Here is a 21,132-nt window from a genome sequence, read left to right as displayed (position 1 = left end):
AAGAATACACAGAAGAACTATACAGGAAAGACTTGAATGTCCCTGATAGCCATGATAGTGTGGTCACTGAACTTGAGCCGGACATCCTAGAGAGTGAAGGCAAGTGGGCCTTAGGAAGCATTACTAACAACAAAGCTAGCGGAGATGACAGTCTTCCAGCTGAGCTATTTAAAATCCTAAAAGATGATGCTGTTAAAGTGCTGCACTCAATATGCCAACAAATTTGGAACACTCAACAGTGGCCACTAGACTGGAAAAGGTCAGTTTACATTCCAATTCCAAAGAAGGGCAATGCCAAAGAGTGTTCAAACTACCGCACAATTGCGCTTATTTCACATGCCAGCAAGGTGATGCTCAAAATCCTACAAGCTAGGCTTGAACAGCATGTGAACCGAGAACTACCGGAAGTACAAGCGGGGTTTCGAAGAGGCAGAGGAACTAGAGATCAAATCGCCAACATTCGCTGCATTATGGAGAAAGTAAGAGAATTCCAGAAAAACGTCTATTTCTGCTTCATTGACTACGCTAAAGCCTTTGATTGTGTGGATCACAACAAACCGTGGCAAATTCTTAAAGAGATGGGAGTACCAGACCACTTTACCTGTCTCCTGAGAAACCTGTACGAGGGTCAAGAAACAACAGTAAGAACCGGACATGGAACAACCGATTGGTTCAAAATTGGGAAAGGAGTACGACAAGGCTGTATATTGTCGCCCTGCTTATTTAATTTATATGTAGAGTACATCATGAGAAATGCCAGGTTGGATGAATCACAGGTCGGAATTAAGATTGCCGGGAGAATTATCAACAACCTCAGATACGCAGATGATACCACCCTAATGGAAGAAAGCGAAGAGGATTTAAAGACCCTCTTGTTGAGGGTGAAAGTGGAGAGTGCAAAAGCTGGTTTGAAACTCAACATTAACAAAACTAAGATCACGGCATCTGCCCCCATCACTTCCTGGCACATAGAAGGGGAAGAAATGGAAGCAGTGACAGATTTTACTTTCTTGGGCTCCAAGATCACCGCAGATGGTGACTGTAGCCATGAAATTAAAAGATGCTTGCTCCTTGGGAGGAAAGCTATGGCTCACCTAGACAGCATAGTAAGAAGCAGACACATCACCTTGCCGACAAAGGTTCGTATAATCAAAGCTATGGTTTTCCCAGTAGTAATGTATGGCTGTGAGAGCTGGACTATAAGGAAGGCTGAGCACCGAAGAATTGATGCTTTCGAACTGTGGTGCTGGAGAAGACTCTTACGAGTCCCCTGGACTGCAAGGAGGTCAAATCAGTCCATCCTAAAGGAAATCAACCCTGAGTGCTCATTGGAAGGACAGATCCTGAAGCTGAAGCTCAGATATTTTGGCCACCTAATGCAAAGAGAAAACTCCCTGGAAAAGACCCTGATGCTGGGAAAGATTGAAGGCAAAAGGAGAAGGGGACGGCAGAGGATGAGATGGCTAGATAGCATCACCGATGCAATGAATATGAACTTGAGCACACTCCGGGAGAGAGGGGAGGACAGGAAGGCCTGGCACAACATTACCAGCCTGAGGTAACTGGGGCTATAACTACAAGGAGAAGGCAATTTACAATAAAACCTAGTTCTCAAAAACAGCAGAAGATGAGGTTAGCCTGTTTTTGGACTGTACCATTTTGGACTATAGGTGGAAGCGTTGTGTACAATAAAAAACCCAACCTGCACATAGAAAAGTAGATGTTGGGAAACGGCTGGCCTGGGTTAGAAGCCAAGCAGGACCTCACCAGCTGAGAAAATGTTAAATATGAAGGGAATCCCTCAATATAGAGAAGGAGCATGTGTGTGTCTACCAGAACCACAATTCCTATAGCAGGCAAGCACAAGGTACCTTGCAATAACTTTCATTCAAGGCAGGAGCAAAAAGCAGGCATGGGCCTTATGGGCTTAAGTCACATGTTCACACCCCTCCTGTCTACTTTGCTCTTTTCATTGATTTATTCACTCAGTTTCCTGAGGGAATCCCCCAAAAGAACAGGGTTTGAGTACTGAAGATCCCATCAAGTGAAGAAGAATGGATGAAAGGAAGACCTCCAATCTCCTCCTATTTAAAGTGTCCATTACCTCAAGGTGCTACCAGACTGGGGGAGGGGTGTCTGACAGAGTTTTAGAAAAAGCTCCTGCCAAGCGGTCAAGCCTGGCACAGCACCCAAACATCTTTAACTATGACTAGCATCACTTGGAGAAGAATGAGGGGTTATAATGAACCAGTATAGGTACTTGAGGGCCCCTCCTAGTTCCCCTCACACAATCCTTTACCAACTCACCCTGGGAGATGGTGGCCGCAGCTCAATTTGGGGCAGGTGCTTGGTAGGTTTGCCCATCTGCTTTTGCTGCTCAATCACCTTGTCACGAATGACGGCCAACTCCTTGCCATTTTTCACAATCTTTAACCGGCCACCTCCACTCACACTGGTGGCACCATCCACAAAGTTATCCGCAATAGATCCTTCAGGATGTTCCTCATTTTCTGCAAAGACAAGAAAGAGGTAAAAGGAAAAATGGAAAGAAGGACACTATTAGTTGTGTCTGTCACAGAACACAATTGCTTTGCGCAGATATGAAGCAAAGGAAAAAGTTCCCACAGGCTCCTATGAGTAATACGAGCTCTGGCCAAATGACATGTTAGTGGTATATCAGCTATGCAAGGTGTGAAAAAACTCCATGCAGAGTGGCCAGGAGAAGAGGGGTGCCTCTGTTTTCAGGAGACAAGTGCCTCCCCATCCCGAAATAAGCTTCAGTCTTTAAATGCTTGGTTGCACAAATTGTCTAAGCATTTAACAACGCATTCATTTTAAAATCAGAACCCACACATGTCTGAACCACAGAAGACAATTTGGCTAAACAGGCAGAACATAATGTCCCATCTGTACTATGAAGAGAAAGAAAAGTATCTTAAAAAAGCGAAGTGCCTGGCCTTTGAGCAGCACACCGTTCTTTGTTTATCCATTTTGTCTTCTCCCCTTTAACGGCAGCTCAGATATAGTGGGCCAAGTTCATTCCTGACCTATCCCCTGCAGGATTTCATGTGGTATCAAAGCAGAATCTGGGGCTTAACAAGGGCAATTGGAACAAAGTGATGGGAGCAGGTAAATTATCCCCAAGGGCTCAAAAAGGCCCACTTTGGAAAATAATAATAAAAAACAAAAGGGAGAATGCAACCACATAAGAAATCATGCCAAGGAAAGAATACCAAAAAATGCAATGTTAACAAAGCAGGTTATGTATTGTTTATAAACAAACTCATTATCTCAATTATTGTGTAACTGAAACCAAATATAAAAGTTTAATAATTATAATTATAATTATAATTCAGACTTGGCAAAAGCAAAAAAGTAACCCATTCTTGCTTCAAAAGCTCTTCAGCTCCAAGATCCAACAAATAAAGAATGAATTTAACCAAGCCTGGCATAATCTGGCCAGCTGCACTGAAACTACTCATCATTTTTCATGAACATTTTTGACAAGGTAGAAAAATGCCTTCCCTTTTTGGTAATTTCATCAGCATTCCATGCAAACATGTCATTTACTGGTTTAAATTGCCCACATTCACACTCGCAGTTTCCCTAGTGACATCATCAAATTGGATTGGCTATGTAGTGTTGCAATACTATCCTGACTGATGCATGATCCAGATTGCGTGTAATCTCCCATGTGACCAATTCAGGGATGCAAAGGATGGAATAGTGGAAACAGTGGGTAATACCCAATCTTAGTCCTACATAGATGAGACCCACTGAAATGAATGAGACAAGTTAGTCACAACTACCTTAAGTCCTATTCATTTCAATGGGTCTCCTCTATGTAGGACTAACATTGGATATTACCCAATGGTACCAAAACCAGGATTTTAACAAAAAGGTTTTAAGGTGAACATTCTCACAATCTGAGTGGTTTTCAGGAGACATTTCCGTTCCACTAGTTCTGACCTAGAAGATTAGAATTTGTGAACATTTGACATAGTCCTAATTAGACAACACATTTAACCGAATACTCTCAAAAATGTAAGAGACCACACAGCTATCCTTGGCCTCTAGGGCTGACTGCAACAGAAGTCCATGGAATTTGGACTCATAGCTGTTTCGATCTGCCGACGGCCCATCCGACTTTTGACAGGCCACTGTTTCTACGGCAAGGCAGCAGTACAAATTTGGTGCCAATGCCTGACCTCAACCAGTCATGTGGCTGGTGCAGCAGTGGGCATTGGAATGCCAAATATTCAAGCAACCGCTGTTAGCTATGCTAGAGAAAAGACCGAGACATCCCAAGCCCCTTATGCAAATCCTCAACTGTCTTTCTGGTTCACCGGAAACATTAAGCACTGTACAAATAGCAAAGAGGATCTAGCAAAGAGTGCAGAGCTCACAGGTCTTGCACTGTTTTTTCACAAATAGCATAACTTCCTCTCTCAGGGCCAAAACAGACAAAACAGATTATGTTAAATCTGTATCTGGCAGCTATGAATTTTCCCCCCACTTTTAATCTAGTGTAGGCACAGGGGGCACAATCCCAATATTAAAAGACGCTGCTATCCCCCAGGCTAGGGTCCCAAGCAGATCAGCCTCCCTGAGCCTACTCTAGGGTAAAAAATGAAGAAGCAAAAGGATGTCGCTGCTAGATAAAGATTTAAAGTAACATCTGTTTTGGCCCTGAGGGTTGGGCTGGTGCCACAGGAGGCCATGCCAGGAAACAGACCAAGAGAACGTGTTCTCCAACCTACCGTCCCCGCAGTCTGTTGCTGGAACTTGTAGACTGGGACAGGGCTTGGCATGCAGCTACGATGGCTCTGTTTATCAGACCGTGATAGAAGGCTAGGCTCCTAGTTTTGTTTCGATGTCTGGTTTGGCCAATCCAGAAGCCTCGTTCAGCTCACCAGTCCGCTAATCATGGCACCAAAAACTTCACTACCACCTTCTATGCCTGAAGAGTGATCTAAGCACACAAGTCCTGGGCAGCTTGTCAAGTTAGCTTCCTTTCTGCCCTAGACAGACCACAACGTTCCTTGTTCAAATTCTGGACCACACTGAAAAATGAATTGCTTGCCCTGCTTTTGCAATGTATAGCTCAGGCTACCGTTTGCCTGCTCCATTGCCTACTTTAGCAGCTTTTGACATGGGAGGATACATTCTCGTTAGCACACATTACACTGTGAGACAGCCTTCCCCAACCCGGTGCCTCCAGACTACAGCTCCCACCATGCCCAGCCAGCAGGGCCAATAAAACCGCCATTCTGGCATGGCTGGCCTTGAGCTTAGCTGTCGCTGCTTTCGGTGGTCCTATGCAAAAGCAGGAGCGACAGATCTGGGACCAAGAGCCTGGGGAGCCTTACAGATACGTGGTGCATTATTAACCCCACTCTCCCCGTTCCATTATCTTCTATGGCTGCCTGGTCGTTTCAGCCGAACTGTGCAAATAGAGAAGGGATTGCTAAGCAGAAGAGTGAACAGTATGTTCCGACGGGTGGTTGCTTAGCAAGCTCCTCTCATTGTCCTGGACTGCTGCTGGCACGGGGGTGATCCAATTGGGCACCCACTGGCCTCCTTTGGCTGTAGCCGTCCCCAGGAAGTGCTTTCAAGCCCTCCAAAAGCACACGGAAACGGCAGCTTGACAATCCCTCTCTAGCACGAGCAAGCCCAGCTTTAGCGGCATGCCCTACTTGCCCATTTTGCTTTCTTTCCATCAACTGAAGGTACATACTGGGGGCCGAACAATGGACTCATTCTTTCCCACCCTTCCCCTGGGTCGGTGTGATGCAGTCCTCCCCATTCATCCCATTCATAGTCCAGAATCAGTGTCCCAGCCTGACGTGTCATGGCCTTGTTGTGGCAGCATTCCTGCACCAGCGTTTTCCAAACTTCTGCAGGAATCCGGGGACAGCAAAAGGCTCATTGTGATGGAGAAGGATACATCAGGAGATCTCCCCCTTTTTGTAATGTCTGCTCTAGCCCAGTTGAGTGGGTGCCTTTGGGCAAGCAATCTTCCTGGGACTCACAGTTGCTCTCAAACCTTGTCACAGCAAGATCCCATAAGCCAACGATGAGCTATGTCTCCCTTGCTCCCCCTGCCCCGAGCCCACTGGGGGCTACAGCAATCCCCCACAACCGAAATTGCTGCCACTGCCAAAATTGCCAGTGGCAGCAGGGCTTCCAGGAGCGCGATCTTGCTTCCAAACAAGGCACGCACTCCCCCAGAGCCTTTTCTTGCAAAATTGCTGGGGGTTTGCTGATGCCGCCACAGCGGCAAATTTGGCGCTGGCAGAGGGCCACAAAAACGGACATGGGGGGCACAAAAACAGATATGATGGGCTGTGTGTTGCCCCCTGCTGCCATAAGCCAATAAATAAATACCCTCAGGTATTATACCATTTTATGAACTAGATTTTATTGAAGGTTGTCGCTGGGTCTAACCCTGGCAGGCTGGTAGCAACATCTCGGCTTAACCATGGTTGAATCCTGAAAACTGTTTTGAACATCAAGGCTCAGCTCCTTGAAATCAAGCCCAACCCTCACCACAAAGGGATGCTTCACCCATTATAGATTTCTGCTTGTATAAGATGCCCTGATCAGTTTCCCTCAATCCCCCCTTGAGGTGCAGCTCCTCACCATGCCACTTCCCTTGCTATTGTCATGAACAACTTTTCAGGGGTCACTGGGCAGGAAAGTACTGGATAGGAAAGTCTCAGTGTGGGGATCCTAATCACACTTTTTTTTTGGAGAGAAAGAGATAGAGATTGACCTGGTTCACATATAAGACTAACCCATGGTTTATTTAACCAAAGGGTTGCTGAATTCTTGGTTGTCGTGATGTGGAAACCCAGCCACACTAACAAACCATGGTTTAACCACAAACAACTCAGAAAAACAACCTATACTTCATTGTTGGCTTGTGTTAACCCATGGGTTGTTCCTGAGTTCTTTTACCAGGCTACAGAGGCATCAGGCAAGAGTAGTAAAAAAAAAAATCCAGCCTCTCTACAGTGATGTAAAGGCATTTGGGATACAGGGAGGGAAACAAACATCCCAAGGATTGAAAGAACAAACCATGATTTGTTCAATTGTCTGCCAAATAAATCCTAAATATGGCAACAGACCATGAGTTAACCATGTATTAAATAAACCTTGGGTTAGCATTATGTGCGAATAAGGTCATAGTTGCATGTTTCAACCTACCAGCAAATTTTGAAGTGGCCCCAAGCAAGCATAACTAGTCCTGGACCTCAATACTGGAGATTAGGAAGGAAGATTTCACAGCCAGAGGGTGTGACTTCCAACACACATATCTAAGTTCTAAGCTATGTTCATTTGCTGTGTTTCTAAACTATGGTGCAAGGAGACAGCCAGCTCTTAGGATAAACATGTTAACAGCTATGTGTTCCATGAAAGTTAGGAACAGAGGTTCCCATGCCTTCAGTGATACAATTTGACCTCAGGAACCCACAACTGAATATTTTAGAACAGGTTTTGGGAAGGACAGCATGCAGTACAGCCAGAAGTCTGACTTTCCATTCAAAAAACTAAAGCCAGAGAGGAAAAAATGCCACACGTAATACATTTTTTTTTCAAGAAAACAAAACACAAAAAAGTCAAAGGAGGACTCCACCCTGCCCTTTAGAGCCGTCTGCAGGTCCATCTTTGATTTTGTCCACTTTACCTTCTCAGCCACACTGGCTTCAACTAAATGCATTTAAATATTATAAGCTCTGAAACCACATCACAGTTTTCCAAAGTCTGTTTTCCAGACACTGGTTCCCCCTAGGGCATTACCTCCCCCATTTCCCCCCAGCCCACCTCATTTTGCTTTTTTTTCAGTCTGCCTTTTTTTTTAGGTCACAAACAACTCTTGATATCTGATTCTGTGTCTCATATAGGCTGATGTGAGACCTTGCCCCAGTCTGTGGGGAACTACGACCTGTGACACCAATTCTGAGTCAGATGGGGAAGCTGTAGAGCCAGGCCCAGACATGGGAAACTGGGCACCTGAGAACGCAGTTCTACCAGGCCTCCCACTGGCTTACGAGCTGGGAGGGGGCGAGATGCAGGATGCTGATATGGCCTATCTTCCACAGCGGGGAGACCTTACCTTGACAGAGGCCCCTTCTTCTCAACCAGGGATGTTTTCTGTGGGATAGAATAGCAGGAGGAGGTCTCTGCAGGAGTGGGAGTTTGGGGGTGTCTCCTTTGGTTCATTGTCAACTAAAGAGGGCAGGTCAGAGGCATTCAGTGAGTTGCAGCAACCACCTCAGAGCCAAGTTACCCTGCCAGGATCGAATGTCCAATAGCGATCTTTAGATGCCACTCCTATGTATTTAAACCAGAGCAACTGGTAGTAGACTTTGCTAGAAATCAATGTATTAGTAACCTGGAAAGCTTCCTGTTTTCACTGGAACTGTGAACTTATTTATTTATTGCATTTATATTCCACCTTTTTTCCTCTTGCAAGGAACCCAAGATAGCTTACATTATCCTCGTCCTCCTCTCTATTTTATCCTCACAACAACAACCCTGTGAGGTAGGTTACGCTGAGAGTCTGTGACTGGCCCAAAGTCACCCAGTGAGCTTCCACGGCTGAGTGGAGACTAGAACCCGGATTATTCTGTGTGCTGAACCCACAGTACACAGATGGTTGGGTCTTTTGTTATGATGCTCATGAACTGATTCTTGTCAATGAACTATGTTGCAATCTGTTAACTGTGGATCTTTATTGGAACTGTCAATGCTTATAGCTAATTACTGGAATTACTGCAATAAAAGGGAGACTTGTGCCTTGGTGCCAGGAAGTCAGGTTCTAACAGCTGGATCCATCCACTTACAGGACACTCCACTTATACCATTAAAGGGCAATTAGTAATGTCAGACAAAAAATAATAATTATAACCATTTGTCACCTGATAAAGTTAAGTTGACTGTGTATGTTCTGTATATCCATCACTCATGTACTGTATGCTTTTGGTGAAAGACTTGGAGACATATGGGCAGCATCTGGTGAGGGTTCGGAGGCTAGAGATGGGCCTCTCCAGACTCTGGGGAACTTGAGAAGGGGTGGTGGTCAAGATGCCCCCCCCCCCCCCCCGGCTCAAACTAGGTTTTGGAGAGCTTCTCAAGATGTGGCAAGCTATGATTCTGGCATATGCTGGGATATACATGGAATTAATCACTGTGCCCAAAGATCAGCTCATGGTAAATTTACCATGTAGGAATGATTGTGAGAATTTATTCCCAGTGTGGAGTTGGAAGTCAGAAGCTGATATGGGCCTGCGGACAATAAACAGCAGTATAAGGCATATATTGTAAGCCACTGCCTGTTATTCCCTACAAAACTAGCCTACTAGAATGTTTTGCAACTCTCCTGCCATTAAGACTTTCTCTTTTTTTTGGCAGCCTTGCATTCATTCCGGTAATTCTCCAATGCCCCATGATTTTCAAATACCCAAATAAACGAAACACAGGGTCATCAGTATTATCGTTAGTATCAAGTTGAATAATTGTACTGGTTTTTTAGAAAATCAAAATGCCCATTTTCAGCATCTGACTACCTTTTGAACCATGTGATGGTAGGTGCTCTAAGGAAGTCCCTTCAGAGTCACTAGGATGGGATATGGGATGTGTGTTTGTGCGTGCATTTGCTCATGTGTGTGCTTTTTTTTTTTCTTCTATACTGCCCAATAACTGACGCTCTCTGGGCAGTTCACAGAAACTAATGTGTCAGTGTGCATGTGTCAGTGTGCTGCTCTCAGCTCCCCCGCCAACACTGGATATGATGCCCAGGGCCAAAAAGGTTGTGCATTTCTGTTTTAGACTGTGCCATAGGCAGCGAATGGGCATGAAATCTTGGGCCTTTGCAGATAATGCCTCATTTAAACTCTGGAATTCTCAGATGGCTTGCAACTGTGATTAATCATGTCTAGACTTGTGAGATCACCACAGAATCCCAATGTTTAAGTTGCTCCAGACCCACATCTTGATTCCAGCAGTTCAGAACGTGACTTCAGGAGCATTCCTCAAGTCTCAGCTACTGGGCAAAGAATGAACAACAATCAAGATGCATCCTTCTTGTCTCACACATGTCAGGAATCCTGAAACTTTGCCCTAAATTAAGAGAAATGTTTCAAAATGTTCCTGGGGTTAAAGAAAATGTGGAACGATGAGAGAAGCTGGTGGGTTCCACTGTCATCACTGCAGGCATGCAGATGAGAAGGACATGTGAAGAGACAGACCTTCCAGACATCTCAAATCCACAAGAGAAGCATCCATGAAAAGCAAAACCTTGAGATATTGGGATGTCCAGTCCGTCCTTATCACACTGATGCAGAGCAGAGGGCCATAGAGCTTCCAACCTGCAAAAAACAGTTTGGGTAGTACAGCAAGAAACCTCAGCCTGCAGTTCTTTCCATCTGCCCCAGTGCTCTTCATGTAGCTGCCTTGAGAGCACAGAGAGCCTTGGATTGGGTTAATTTCACACCACTTGCAATCTCACAATCTCCTGCTTTATTCCTCCTCCTCCTCCTCCATCATTATCATCATCATATCTTCTCTTTCTGCTTCTAATGCCCTATCTCTACAACCCCCATAAGCACATCCTCCTCCCTGAAAAATCATTTGGGATTTTCAAACACACTGCAATGGGTTTTGGGGAAGCTAGGACTGGATTCCAGCTGGGCCAGAGACTTTTCATCAGTGCTTACAGCAAAACACCTCTCAGAGAGGCATCAGATACAAAAACCAAAGAGCCTTACAATTCATATTCAAGACAGCTAGTGTAGGCCCGCATAGCTTGTTAGACCAATGTCCAAATCCCTATTCAGTCATGCTCTGGACTTGGGGAAGTCACCTTCTCTCACTCTCCATAAAATGGGAATAAGAAGAACCTTCCACACAGGACTAAAGACTGTGAAGCACTTTGCCCACTAAAAAATAAAAGAAGTTATTAATCATGCATCTTTCCTTTCTTCCACTCCTTCACTTTCCATACTCATACATCAATGAAACTGGAAATGTGATACAGAGCAGAAAGAATGCCCTGTAACCATAACCATTTCCTTGTCATGATTTATTCACACTCAAAAAGAACAGTCACCCCAGTAGTTTCCTCATTTTTTAAAAGTCAGAATTGATCAACATGATCACCCAGAATATGGACAGGGCAAAGAAATTAATCTTGGATAAAGAAAACAAGACATCCCAGTGTTTATGCCCAAGGGACAGCAGACCAATCACTATCAACACAACCATGGTGTTTAAGTTACCTTGCATCCATTACTTTCCAGGTTTGAGGGAGTGGGGCTTCTCTAAGGGCATGGGCAGAAGTAAAAGCTCCACGCATTTTCCCCAAGTGTGGTATTTTGTCTGTGAGGATTGTGTGCTGTTTCACTTGTTCTACTGATGACTGGAGAGGGCCAATGGAACACCATCTATTTCCCCCCCAGATGTTTTAGACCACAACTCTAAGAGCTGAAGTCCTAAAGCTCAAATCCAGATCAAGACAGCAGTATCAGAGAAAGGGTTAAAGCTCCCTAATCTACCACCCAGGTTACAATCTGGCTTAGGTCACAATCCCCATGCCTATTTACTTTAAAACAAACAAGTAAACAAACCTTCACACAGCTGCTAATTGCATGAACAGCATCATATCTAATTTGGCCATAAGATACATGCATGTCTCAAAGTGGGCACCATCTAAAAACGAATTATGCTTCTTGCTTCAGAACCACTGATTTTACTCATTTGCAAGTTTAAAAATAAACTAACACTTGACTGACTAATCAACTAAGATGTCTTTAATTGGGAGGCAGCCCTGGAAAGAAGGGAAACTTTCTTCTAGATGAAAGAGAGAAAGTTAAATTATTGTACAATGTGACAATATCAGAGATGGCAGCCAGACAAAGGGTACAATAAAAAGGAAACATGGAAGAGAAGGGAGGGTGCAAACATCAGGAAAAAAGACACACTGACTGGGTTTGCACAACACAACAACCCACCATGGGCAGCCAGCGATGGTGGGTTATCATGTCATCTGAACCCGGCAAGCTTTCTGCAGGATGGCTTCTATTTTGCGAACAAGCCACCCGGAGAACCAATGGCTTGTTGTAGAGTTGTTCATACCTATGGTGGGTTGTCGTGTCATCCAAACCCAGGAGACCAATGTTATCATGGGTTGCTGGGATATGGCTACAGAGCTACTTGGCAAGACTGGCAAAAAAAAACCCTGCTGCTCTTTGCGACCTTGCCAGTGCTACCTCCAGCCTCCCTTGCCAGTGACTGTCCCTCTACTGATGCCCAAATGGCACTTTGGATGGACCATCACTTGTTCACACCTTTAAAAAAACTGCCCCCCCCCTACGGAAGTACGCAAATGTATTTGTATTTTTAAAATCTTTCCCCCCATTCTTTCACAAGTGTGCAAGAGTGCACTTTCACCTGTTCAATATGTATAGTCTTGCCTTGTCAATCTCCTTGTATGTTTCAGCAGCCAAAAGGAGCACTGAAGTGAAGTAGGCAACATACAAGGAAACTGACAGGGCGAGACTGCATATAGGCTAATTTGCACCCAGTTGAGAAGGCCCAGGCGAAAAATACTACTTAGACAAAGAAGGAACCCATTTGCACAATTGAGAAGCACCAAAAAAGGGAAGTAGGTGCACCAAAAGTGGGGCAGACAGTATCTTCCACTTAGCAATGAAATCACCTCACTGTTAAGTGTTGAAAGGACAATTGCCAGTGACCGCCTCCCCTTCTATGAGTCTATGAGTCTACAAGTCTCCAGCAAGTCCAGAAAGAGATTACCCCCTTTTCAGAGCAATTAGTGCAGTTATCCCCTTCATGGATCACTGCCTTGTTGTGGCGAAGGGGCTTGCGTAACTCAGTGAAGACATAAGCTATGCCGTGCAGGGCCACCCAAAACGGACAGGACATGGCAGAGAGTTCTGACAAAATGTGGTCCACTGGAGAAGGAAATGGCAACCCACTCCAGTATTCTTGCCAAGAAAACCCCATGGAAAGTATCACAAGGCTATCATGAGAAATGCCGGGTTGGATGAATCAGAGATCGGAATTAAGATTGCCGGGAGAATTACCAACAACCTCCGATATGCAGACGATACCACCCTAATGGCAGAAAGCGAAGAGGATCTAAAGAGCCTCTTGTTGAGGGTGAAAGAGGAGAGTGCAAAAGCTGGTTTGAAACTCAACATTAAAAAAACTAAGATCATGGCATCTGGCCCTATCACTTCCTGGCATATAGAAGGGGAAGAAATGGAAGCAGTGACAGATTTTACTTTCTTGGGCTCCAAGATCACCGCAGACGGTGACTGTAGCCATGAAATTCAAAGACGCTTGCTCCTTGGGAGGAAAGCTATGGCCAACCTAGACAGCATAGTAAGAAGCAGAGACATCACCTTGCCGACAAAGGTCCGTCTAATCAAAGCTATGGTTTTCCCAGTAGTAATGTATGGCTGTGAGAGCTGGACTATAAGGAAAGCTCAGCGCCGAAGAATTGATGCTTTCGAACTGTGGTGCTGGAGAAGACCCTTACGAGTCCCCTGGACTGCAAGGAGGTCAAATCAGTGCATCCTAAAGGAAATCAACCCTGAGTGCTCATTGGAAGGACAGATAATGAAGCTGAAGCTCCAATATTTTGGCCACCTAATGCGAAGAGAAAACTCCCTGGAAAAGACCCTGATGCTGGGAAAGACTGAAGGCAAAAGGAGAAGGGGACGGCAGAGGATGAGATGGCTAGATAGCATCACGGATGCAATGAATATGAACTTGAGCACGCTCCGGGAGAGAGCGCAGGACAGGAAGGCCTGGCGTGCTATGGTCCATGGGGTCACGAAGAGTCGGACATGACTGAACGACTGAACAACAACAACAAGTGCAGTTATGCACATTTCTCCTCCATTTACTGCCAAGCCTCTAAATTTGCACTAATTTGCCCTCTATTTATTTCCCAGCCTTTATATTTGCACAAATATTCCCAACAGTTTGTTTGTTTGTTTTTAACTTAGAGGGTGACAGAACGGGACAGAGCTAATGGGGCACCCACACCAGCAGTAATTATTTATTGCTGTAAGCCGCCTTGGGAGGGCTTCTTCCCTGAAAGGTGGCCAAGAAATATTTTAATAAATAAATAAATAAAAATAATTATCCCCCCAGGGCCCCATTCACTCCAGCCCATAAAGCCATCCATTAAGGGTTTTTCTTTAAACTGCCAGACTGATTTGAACAAGTCTATGGAAACGTAGTAACTGCAGCAGTAACTGTATGTAAATTAGCTTATATGCCATCTCGCCTTATCAATTTCCTTGTATATTACCTACTCCACTTCGGCACTCACTTTGACAGTGGGAACATACATGAAAATTGTCAAGACAAGATTACATATATCAAACAGGTGAAAGTGCGCTCTTGTATGCTTGTGAAAGACCGGAAAAAGGAAAATAATTTAAAAAAGAAACATTCCAGAAGCACTAAAAAAAATTAAAATGGTGGCGAACAAAGTAAGTGCTCCAAAAGGGGGTAGCACTTGGAGTGGGGAGGGGGCTGGGACAAGGAGGCAAGATAGGTTGTGACGCAAAGGACACTGGGATACATGCAGGCTGGAGGACTAAGGAAGAAACAAGCCAGGCCAAGCTGCTGCTCACCCAATCGTCCGCTGGGAGTAATGTGGGTTGGCAAACGAACAGCCAACCCATGGTGGCTTACCCTCCAGGGTGGCTTAGTGTTTTGTACGAACCAGACCATAGGAAGCATCCTTCTGCCAATTCACTACAAAGGACGATCTTAACAGAAAGAAATAAGTCACTGTTCCAAATTCTTCACTGTGCCACATCAACACTTCCAGGTCCATTTTGGTATTCAACTAAAAAAGCCTTTCAACTAAAACAATCTTTTCACTAAACCAGGAGGAATTATTTTGATCTTCTTTGCAATGTTTTGGGAAGAAAAAGAGAAGTAAACTCTTATATAATGCTTTACACGAGGGGTAGGCGACCTGGTGCCCTCCAGATGTTTTGGACTCCAACTCCCATCAGGCCCAGTCAGCATGGCCAAATGGTTGGGGATAATGGGGATTGTAGTCCAAAACATCTGGAGGGCGCCAGGTTGCCTTCCCCAGTTTTACACACACACGCACACACACACACACACAAATATAAGCACAGTGCCTCTCTTTGTGACAGGAAGTGCTGCATCCATATGGCCTTGTCAACAGAATTTAAAAGATTCTAATTCCCTTCACTGTTTCGGGTAAGCCCCTCACAAGACAACCTTCACCCCCCAAGTCTAAAGATAAAGCACACTGGCTGAGGAACAGCAAGCCTCTTAAGAGCAAAGCCACTGGATAAAGCTGTCTGCTCTGCTCTAGTCAGTAGAAGCAATGATAAAATATGAGCACCTGCAGCTACTATATAAAATTTCATAGCTCCTAAAAATAATCCATCCTCTAAAACACACCCACAAGCTTCCACCGCTGTCAGTTAACAATAATTTAAAAAGCTGCATTGTGTTACAGCTGTGGCAGCCACCACTACATCTGCTAGTGTTTCAAAAACAGTTATGTCTGGTTCATTTGTGCTCCTGGGTTTATAGCTGCTTTATTTCCATCTGCTGGACAGGTTTATACTTTTATTTGCTAGTAGAAACTCCACCCAAGGCAGGAATGAAAAGCTCAAGCTGCGATCGTTCATATGTCCTCCTGAGCCAAGCCTTAAAGCAAGTCCCCCCCCCACCTCATTTAAGCTCTGAAATAGATCCTAAATAACTTGGACGTGCATGCTTGAAATCTGTAAGACTTTAAAAGACACTGAGGAAGCTTCCAGACAGAGGGCTCCTAATAATCAAACAGCATTGCGCAGCTCTTCCAGTCTTTATTCCTTAACAGGTTTTTCTGGTAAGAGAAAAGATGGAAGAAGAGCAGGCCTTTTCAATGGTGGCACCCTGTATGTGGAATGCCTACCCCAGAGAGGCTTGTCTGACACTTACATTATGGTCTTTTCGGCCCCAGGAGACGACCTTTTTACTCTCTCAGGCATTTTAATAACTTTTTTTTGTGCTTTCAGATCACTGCAGTTTTATTGATGCTGGTTTTATGTGCTGGAGTGTTTTTACCCTTTCCGGCTGATTTTCTCTTGGTTTTATTATGTGCTATTTTTATTCATGGTTTTATTGTTGTATTTTATGTTTTTAATGTACTGTATACCACGCAGAGAACTTGGGTTATGGGGTGGGTTAAAAGTATAATGAATGAACGAATGAATACAATTATTGACTACCCATCTCTGAAACATCTGATTTTGCCAAAGTTATACAAAGCAAAGGCAAACTCCAAGCTTTAGGATTTTAAGAGGAAGTGTGGTAACAGACAGTGGAGGGTGGTAGCTCTGATGTCAGTGGGGCGGTGAATCCGCTCCGGGTTTCAATTTTGGAGCCACCAGCCTCCACTGGTAACAGGACTAGGAAAGTCACATGTCTGAGATCCTGGAGAACCACTGGAGCGGATGGACATTACTGGGTTAGATGGATCAGTGATCTTACTCTGCACAAGGCAGCGTCATCTGCTTAAATGCTGCCTTGTGCATTGCCTACATCCAAACAGACACCCACCCTTTATCAGTCTACGTAGGCTGTGGAAATGCTGGCTCCAAATACGTTAATTAAATATCTCCTGCATATCTTCTTTGGTAGGGATGGGCGAACGAGTGACATTTGAGATAGCCAGGATGCTCTGAACATTGTCTCGCCACTTGTCTTGTGCCCAATTCCTGTTCACATTTGCGACCGCTGCTTGCTCTGCGCAAATGGGAAACTTGCGCAAATCAAGCAGTGATCGAATGGCAGATTTGCACAAATCTCCCCAAATGTATGCAAATCTCCCAAATTTGCGCACATTTCCTCCATAGACTAAGGTGGGGCCGATTCAGTCTACTAAGGAAATTTGTACAAATTAAGAAATTGGCGCAAATCAAACTGGGGATCAGGACTGAGACGAACGTGAGCACGTGTGCGACAATTTGTGGATATTTTTGGCGGACATGTGCTCACACTCGCATTCAGAGCTTCAAATAGGCCTTTCTCATACATCCCCACTTTTTGGTGGCCAAAGCACACTTGCCGGCAATCTGCAGGAGACTGAAGGGGCACAATAAAGGCTTCTCAACAAATAGATAGGATCATACATGGGACCAAAACAAAAACAGAAAGGGAGTCTCAAGCTGGTACACAAAATTAGTAATCCCATCATGGCTGCAATCCTATGCCCACTTACCTGCTACTAAACCCCACTAAAATCAGTGGGACTTACTTTTGAGTAGACCTGTATAGGCTTGCACTGTATATTACATATGGACTGACATAGCCCAGGAGTACTGAAAATGGATAGCGTGTATAAAATAGATGTTAAAATGCTAAAACAAATTAATGAATGTCTACCTTCAAACAGAAGAGAGATACCATGTGGGTATTAAATGAACTCAGAATATGTAATTAACAATCTTCCAAGTGCAAGAGATGTAATTAACAATCCCAAGTTACCACAAATGTCTTGTAGCATCCATATGGCAGAAATACAGAAATGATGAAAGTATAACAAAACAATATCAACTTGTTATCTGGAGTACTATTTCCTGCTTATCCAAAAGTAAGTCTTTTTAAAAAAGCTAATAGTGATGCAATTTATCTGGAGTAAACATTCAATAATGGACCCTGAAAATAGCTGAATAGAACGATTTGAATGAGATGTGGGACATAAAATCCACAGTGCAACACACATTGGGCAATTTGTATGTAATAATAAATGTCGACTATATTTTGGCACCAGTTTGAGTCTCTGCCTCTTCTGTGGCCAGGGCTGGAAGAGCCTTGTTCTGGCCCCTCCTTTCCTTCCAAGATTCATAGCCAGCAGTGCTAAATCTTGACACGATGTGGCCATAAGCATGAAACCCTCTAAAGCCTTTCATAATGCAGGATAAATCTGACTTCGGAACAAGCATTACTGTGCCATCTTTCTGTTCGACTTATGCCAATAATTCATCTCTACTACTCGTTAACATGCTGCTCCTTGATTCTCCGAACCTAGAGATCAACGTTAGGCCTGATCCCCACTCTGCTGAGTGACGGGTTGTGGTATATTTGTCCCATCCTATTCAGCTAAAGTAGCAAGGCACTCAAAGTCCTATTGCTGGGATAGCACTTCTATAATGGATGGGAAATAAATGAAACAAGGGTAAACTATCCTTTTTGCTCTTGAGATGCTTTCCTGTGTAGTTCCTCTTCAAGCCAGTTAACACCAACACTATTAGAGAACCAATACCGGCTCCAGGTTTTTGAGGGCCTGCGGGCAAGACGCCTTCAGTGGGCCCCCTCCCTCGGCGAGTCTATATTCTCATCGCTATTGTCGCCAGCTGCTAATGCTCCTCCTCCCCTTTTCTCATCACGGCTACCACTTGCTTGCTAGACAGGCAGAGAGCCAGGGACCAAGGAGGCCGTGGCATCTACCGCTCTTCCTCACCACCACCACTGCTGTTTGGGCCAGAGAATGAGGCACGCGAACAAACAGGTTGCAATGGTGAAGAGGAGGAACACGTCCAAGGGCATCTCATCAGTGGGCCCTGCTAGTGTGTGGGCCCTTGGCAGGTGCCTGACCATGCCTACCCTTAACGTCAGTCCTGTAGAGAATAGATAAAGGAGACACAGCCCTTGTCAGATGTGAAGAGACTGGGTCTTGGAGTGGGGGTCTGTATACTAGGGCAAACCCACCCCTATCCCCAAACGTGGAGGATCACCCCCCACACTGGGTAATGCCTCCCTTCTGCTGCCACCATTAAACTACACCCCTTTTCTGTAACATACGCCTTTTCCCTTAAGGGAACTGGCCATTAGGCATGAGACAAAACAGAGCAGAAGTGCCAGAAAAGTAAATAAAGATAGATAGTATCCAATTAAAAAGAAAACAAGAAAGCTTAATATTTTATTTTATTGGTGGTAAAAGCAACTGTGTAGAAAACCCTGTTTTTAAAGTAGTAACAACATTCTTAACATAATAAGCTTTCTTAAGACAGTGGTGAGGGGTGATCCTCCATATTTGCTCTAAGACGCTGAATTGCAGACCGGAAGGTCGGCAGGACAACAGTTCGAGACCCGAGTGCTGCGTGACGGAGCGAGCTCCCATCTTCAGTCCCAGCTTCTGCCAACCTAGCAGTTCGAAAGCAAGAAACTGCAAGTAGATAAATAGGTACCGCCTCGGTGGGAAAGGTGACAGCGTTCCGTGCACCTCGGTGTTCAGTCATGCCGGCCACATGACCACGGAAGCGTCTTCGGACAGCGCTGGCTCTTCGGCTTAGAAATGGAGATGAGCACCACACCCTAGAGTCGGACACAACTGGTTGGGGACACCTTTTTTACAAGACCACACCCCAAGATGCAGGTTCATCACATAAAGTTTACCACCAATGGCCTTAGGGCCATTTCACAAGAACACCATTATGGTTATCAGTCCATGACATCTTTTGCCTTTGCTGACCCAAACTGAATGTGAAAGCGGTGAAGCTGCTTTATGAGTGCACTGCAAACTCTTATAGGCCTATTCAAAATTGGTATGTGGGCAGCCATGGGAGAACCCTACCCGTGTCACCCCACGGCAAGCCGATTGCATGCATCAGCCACCCTGTGCAGGATTCAGCTTGTGGCATATGACTGCAAATGTCACGGTCTGCAGGACTGCCACCAAAAGCACCACACAGAAAAGGATGCAACCTCAATTGCCCCACCGATGCTGTGCTGCTCATTCACTAAAGCCATGTACCAATAATCTTCCGTGCTAAGTTGTGATTGAAGTTTCAGCTAGACTGAGTGGTGTATTCCATGTCTGCTGTTTGAATATCACATGGGCCAAGGTTCCCACCATTAAAAAAACATGATGCTCCCTCAATTAGTGGTTCCAAGTGTCCTGCCCTTCACCCAACATGGGAATGGCTCTGGCAGAGGGGAGGACCAGAAGCCGCCCATTGCTTGCCTGGTAGAACGGCTGGGACATTAAACCAGCCAGAGACAAAAAAGTGGGGTGATAAAGGGGAACCATGCAGCAACCCTGTGCAAAATGCTCCCATCGCCATTCAAAACCCGCAGCATCCCCAGGCCACATTTTATTGCTTGGAGAGCCACAGCCTAGTAAGGTTCTCTTTGTTTGCAGCTTATAGGGTGACTATGGGTCCTGCTTTACAGAAGGCAATCCTCTATTTGAAGGGCTGTCCAGTTATAGCCTGGTTTAAAGAGAACTGCTGAACAAGCATCAGCCCACCCCCCCACTCCCACCCCAATAGTACCAATGACTCCTGAGTGACTAGGGGTGCTGCCAGATAAGGCTTTTATTATGCAATTGCCCTGCCTCATTCATGGAATTTTATTGTGGGGCAGGGGCGGAGGGGCAGTTGGGTCCAGACATCATTGTCTTCCATTTGTAACCCTTCCAGGTTTTCCCATTGCTTCTTTCATCTTCTTTCTTACCACAGAAAATCTGTTAAGGAGGGAAAGATGGAATCACTATGTCTTTTGATTAGTAGGTCTAGGACCTGTCGGTCTGGAAGCACCCTAAACTCTCTATTTTCATGCCTCCACCTTGGTAACAAATTAGGCTTCTGGTGCATGAACTGCCAAGTCTCACTTTCCTCTGGTCACTGAGTGGCACTGTTCAAATAACATATAGCTAAAACAAACCCAGTTGTTTTAAACCGGGGGCATGCGTTACAACAGGGGTGGGCAACTTCAGGATGTCTGGGGTCCATTTTCTCCCCACCCCTACTCCCCCGCAGGTGCCAAAAATGGGCAGGGGGGGAGAGAAAGAATAATAATAATAATAAAACACTGTCTGGAACTGTTACGGACCGCCAAAAGGTGAAAATTAGCTTGTTTGCAAGCTAATTTTGTTCCAGCTCCGGACACTATTTTGGTTTGATTTTTTAAAAAAAAACATCTATGGGGGTTTCCATGAATTTTGTGCGGTGCTGATGGCCACAGTGGGTACAACATCTGAAAGGAGTAGATAAGAGTTGGATTTTGTCTTAAAATGTATTTCCTGTTTTCTTTGCAAAGAAACAAACAAACAAA

The 21,132-nt window shown here is 44.9% G+C and overlaps 1 protein-coding gene across 2 annotated transcripts in view; it reads right to left on the bottom strand.

Moving 5' to 3' along the window:
• Positions 1-21,132, bottom strand: part of IGFBP2 (insulin like growth factor binding protein 2) — a 103,355-nt gene that overhangs the window by 9,943 nt on the left and 72,280 nt on the right. For both annotated transcript variants that reach the window (XM_084806488.1, XM_084806496.1), the window contains exon 2: positions 2,308-2,510. In XM_084806488.1, coding sequence (XP_084662614.1) covers positions 2,308-2,510 — 203 coding nt within the window. The remainder of the gene's footprint in view (positions 1-2,307; positions 2,511-21,132) is intronic.

Source organism: Heloderma suspectum, chromosome 1 (genome assembly GCF_057233095.1).
Source record: "Heloderma suspectum isolate Gila_16-S chromosome 1, 16-S_ref, whole genome shotgun sequence".
Lineage (NCBI taxonomy): Eukaryota > Metazoa > Chordata > Lepidosauria > Squamata > Helodermatidae > Heloderma > Heloderma suspectum.
The sequence above is the reverse complement of the archived record's forward strand: the minus strand, read 5'-3'. Positions and strand labels throughout refer to the sequence as shown.